Source organism: Zea mays, chromosome 9 (assembly GCF_902167145.1).
Source record: "Zea mays cultivar B73 chromosome 9, Zm-B73-REFERENCE-NAM-5.0, whole genome shotgun sequence".
Taxonomy (NCBI): Eukaryota; Viridiplantae; Streptophyta; class Magnoliopsida; order Poales; family Poaceae; genus Zea; species Zea mays.
Genome location: NC_050104.1, coordinates 45,801,685 through 45,805,997, shown reverse-complemented (window position 1 = coordinate 45,805,997; position 4,313 = coordinate 45,801,685). Strand labels below are relative to the sequence as shown.

Sequence of the window (4,313 nt, the reverse complement as noted above, 5' to 3'; positions counted from 1 at the left end):
AGGCACGACTACACAGTCAAACATCCAGTCACACATGCACAAGGATGAGCAGGGGAGGCAGCATGGGCTGAAGAAGATCAGGTCTGAGCGCATGGCATGACTAAGGGACAACACAGGCACACAACTGTGGCATAGACATGGCCTAGGCATGGCACAACCATGGAGATCCACGGCAAGCCACGACACGGCCACACGTGCCTAGGGCTGAGCTAGGGTAGCTAGGGAAAGGGTACAATTGAGGAAGAAGGGACACAGAGCCATGGCCGGTCGGTGAAGAAGAGGCATTGATTTGGTGACCAGGAATCACGGTGGTGTTGGAGGAGATTGAGGGAAAAATTAGTACATTTCTCCCTTAATTACTTTCAATCCCTCCATGATCGTTTTGTCACCAAATCAATGACAAAGAAAAAGACAAACAAACAAACTGTTACATGTGTACTCAATGTACTGGTTCGCATTTTTTTCCCAACTTCACAAAACATAAATTGATAGAAAAGAAGCTATACCAAAACAGTCGATCTAGCCTTTGGATTCACCATATTGCTAGATCTAGACCGTTTAACTAACTTATTTTTTTTAATCTGCAGTTTGTAGAGCTGTCTCAAACAGAGCCTAATAACTTTGCAGAACTTACAGCATTACCATTATTATATTAATAAAGCAGGTGTACCAAAACCAAAGTAACACCGATGATGCGGCACAAGAACTTCAGCACGCATCAGCCCCGAATCCGACTCTACCATGACCGACGTCGTACAACACCTCCAGTGTGCGCTGATTCACGTTGCCAAGGATTCCAGGTTGGTTGTCCGGTCCTGCCTCCTGGAAAGCCAGACAGTTATCCAATAAAATGCCATCGGGGACGTCGAGGTCGACGGTGGCGCCACCGCTGAACGTGAGTGCAACCCTCGGCACGGTGACGTTGCTGTGACCGGTGAAGTTGTAGCAGGTGTCCAGTTCTCCGTTCGGCAACAGCGGGTACGCCGCCATGGCCTTCCGGAACGCGGCCTGCAGCGCGGCGTACGCAGTGTGCTGGAGCTCGGTGACGACCGTGCCGGAGTCTATGATCATGCCCCCAGAGAACGCCGACGGCGGGACGTCGATCGGCTCCCCACCTACGGTGATGCCGGTCATATTCACCACGTAGAATGTCTGCTGTTCTCGGACCATCGGCGTGAACACGAAGCCGGATGCGTCGTTGACCGGGGCGCCGAGGGCAAGGAACCCCGCTTGGTCGTTTGCAGCGGGGAGACAGTAGGAGAAGGCGCCGCCGTAGACCGAGGATGTCTGCACGACGAGCGACTCCGGTGCGCCTCCGAGACCCAGGAGGCCGTCGTACTTGTCGTTGGGACCGTCCTGGTCGTGGCCACACCCGAAGTGGAAATCCTTGACGGTGACCCCAGGCGCCATCGTCAGTGTCTCGTTGCTGTAAACGCCCGTCGTCTGCGAGCCGTCTCCGTACGTGATAGCGTATCCACATTGGGCGCCGCCGCCGCTGCCACTGGTGCAGTCGCTGCCGTAGCCGTCGCGGGTGAGGTCCCTGCACGCGTCGGTGTTGCAGGGGATGGGAGCGTACGTGGAAGACCTGCTCGGATCAAACAGGGGGTCCTTCTGCGGGTAGCACGTGGTTGAGTTGCAGGGCGCGCACTGCACCCACGACAGGTCGCTGCCTGTGTCGATGAGGAGGACCTGCGACACGGCCGGCGTGCCTAAGCCCACGGTGACCACGTACTCCAGCGAGTCCACGGAGCCGCCCAGGTGTGTCGGGATGCTCACGTTGGACTTGGACGCTCTGCTCATGATGTACTTGGAGCGGGCACGGCTTCGGCGGAGTCTTTCGCTCAAGGACGGCTCGTCGGAGCTCCGCGTCGACGGCGCGCACGGGCCGTGGCGGTGCACCAGTGGCACGGACACAGTGTTGCTTCCCTCGTCCAGCCACCTCACTGAAAACTCAGGCATACATTAATTTGATTTGTACATGCAGCGCTATCACTACAGTAAAACAGGACATTTCTAACTGCCAAAGCCGTGTGACATAAGTTCTAAGCTGTAGGACATAAGCTATTTTCGACAGTACCCGTCCTTCAACGATAAAAGGTCGGAAATACCCTTATTTCCGAAGGCTTATCTGAGCGTCGTCGGACATAACGTTATGTCTGACAGTCCGTCTGAAAGCCGTCGGACATAAAATATTATATCCGACAGCTGTTCTGGACCGTTAGATATAACGTTATATCCGACAGCCGCATAGAATACCATCGGATACAACAGAGCGTCGAAACTCTGTGGTTTTACTGTTATGTATGTACAGGTCAACCGTACTATATTCAGATCATGCATGTACCTCGCGACGTGGAGCATGTTGCTGCTGGCTCAGAGTACCTGCTGGTTGGCACCGCTACAAGCACGTGCTCCTCCTCGTTGCCTCCATGAGCGAGGGAGTTGTAGGTGCAAAGGATGAAACACACGAGCAGAGGCAGTGAGGCCATGATGCAAAATGAGGAGCTGTGTGAAAAAAGAGGATGCGATGGGCAAAAATTTATATACGCACGTCTAAATTTTGGATTCACCGACGAGGAGCTGTAGACACGAGAGGAGGGGGCGAAGATTGCTAAGATCAATTTCATAATATATAGTCCTACGTATTAGTACGTACGAAATTTCCCATACGTTGTCTATGTAAATGTTGCCACTCTCCGTCATGTACGACCGTTTGTCCTTGTAAGTAACAAATAATAAAGGTTTGACAACTAACGTATTGTTTTGTCAGTCAAAGTGCTAAATAATACCACCCATCGGCAATGATATATATATATATATATATATATATATATATATATATATATATATATATATATATATATATATATATATATATATATATATATATATATATATATATATATATATATATATGATCATCAAAACTCCCATCACATGACCGGCCGTCATCAGATTCATCTGCAATTTTTTATTTTCTAGCTATGGAAAGATCGATCAGATGGGTGTGCTGTATCCTCTCGATAAAACCACGATCATTTTTCACTAGTGTTAACCATTGCTAATTTGCTAATCTCTAATTGTGACCCATGTACGTCACTCTATTTGCACTAGCACAACTAGAGAAAGGACATTTGTGCAGGTTGGAAACCGGCACGGTACCGGATTTCCAACCATCATTGGACATCAGGGGCGGATGTAGATTTTTTTACTAATGATGTCACAGTGCAATTGATGTGTAAAAAATGTTCCAATTTCAATTCAGTATGTACTACCATATAATGTAACATTAAGTCAAAATAACATTATTTAAACAAAGTCAAGTATTTACCTCTCATAGAAGCATTCTGCGGTTGCGATTCTTCATCTTTTGAAAGCGGTCAATTATAATAGCATCGGAAATTGTAGCTATCATTGTAGGCTCAACAAAGCAAATGATGCAGTCATTCATAAACTGATTACCAATGCGATTACGTAGTATCGTCTTCATAATTTTCATTGCAGAGAAGCACCTTTCAACAGATACAGTAGCAACCGGCAAAACAAGTGCTAGCTTTAGAAGACGATACACCAGAGGAAAAGCAAGATGCTTCTTTGTGCCCACCATCAATTTAGTAAGTTCAGTAATAGTATTCAGATTAGAGAATCTTTCATCAGCTTGTATATTGTCAATGTAAATTGGAAGTTCATGAGCAAGATCCTTCAATTGCTCTGGACTGAAATCATCGAAATAGTGCTTAGCTAATTCCATTAAGCTCTCCAAATTGAAGTTGCCAAAAGAATCCTTCGGGCTAAGAGCAGCCATATAAGTTAGCAAATTAGAATTTGTTTCACCAATTCATTGAACTCAATGAGTAGCAAGTCAATAACTGAGTTTAAACAGTCCCATCTATAGTTGTTGCCTTGCTGGTGTGAGATATAGGAGAAAGAAAATGAAACGGCAGGCGGCGGGCAGGTCTGGCTGCTCAAGCGTCACCGATGGGCAATGGGCTAGTCTCTTTAGTGTTTGAAACGCAGCAGGCTTGAACTTTACGCCTTTACGGATGGGGTAGTAAAAAAATGGCATGTGGGCCTGGACTGAAAGGGGCCGGATTGATGTCAAGTACACTATGGGCTGCTGTCATCTATGGTGAATACTAATAAATATTATGGACTTCTGTTACAAGCATTGCTGTCCATGGACATCACTTGGACCAACGTGGCTCCGCCCCTGTTGGACATCCAGAACCAGAGATGGCCAAACGGGCCGCCCGGCCCGGCCCGGCCCGGGCCCGGTGAAGCCCGGCCAAAAACCGGGCCGGGCCTGCTGAGCC

At 48.1% G+C, this 4,313-nt stretch overlaps 1 protein-coding gene across 1 annotated transcript; it reads right to left on the bottom strand.

Annotated features, from left to right (window-relative positions):
• Positions 1–708: 708 nt before the first annotated feature.
• On the bottom strand, positions 709–2,489 carry LOC103638316 (aspartyl protease family protein At5g10770). The gene is made up of 2 exons (XM_008661266.1): positions 2,350–2,489; positions 709–1,939 (listed from the first exon to the last, which is right to left on the bottom strand). The coding sequence occupies exons 1-2, from the start codon at positions 2,487–2,489 to the stop codon at positions 709–711; spliced, it is 1,371 nt and encodes a 456-aa protein (XP_008659488.1).
• Positions 2,490–4,313: the final 1,824 nt, after the last annotated feature.

Bases quoted from the DNA above. Each gene is read 5' to 3' on its own strand.
- LOC103638316 (XM_008661266.1), bottom strand. From the start codon at position 2,489: ATGGCCTCACTGCCTCTGCTCGTGTGTTTCATCCTTTGCACCTACAAC. The intron at 1,940-2,349 runs GCGAGGTACATG...GTTTTCAGTGAG, and splicing joins GCAGCAACATGCTCCACGTC to GTGGCTGGACGAGGGAAGCA.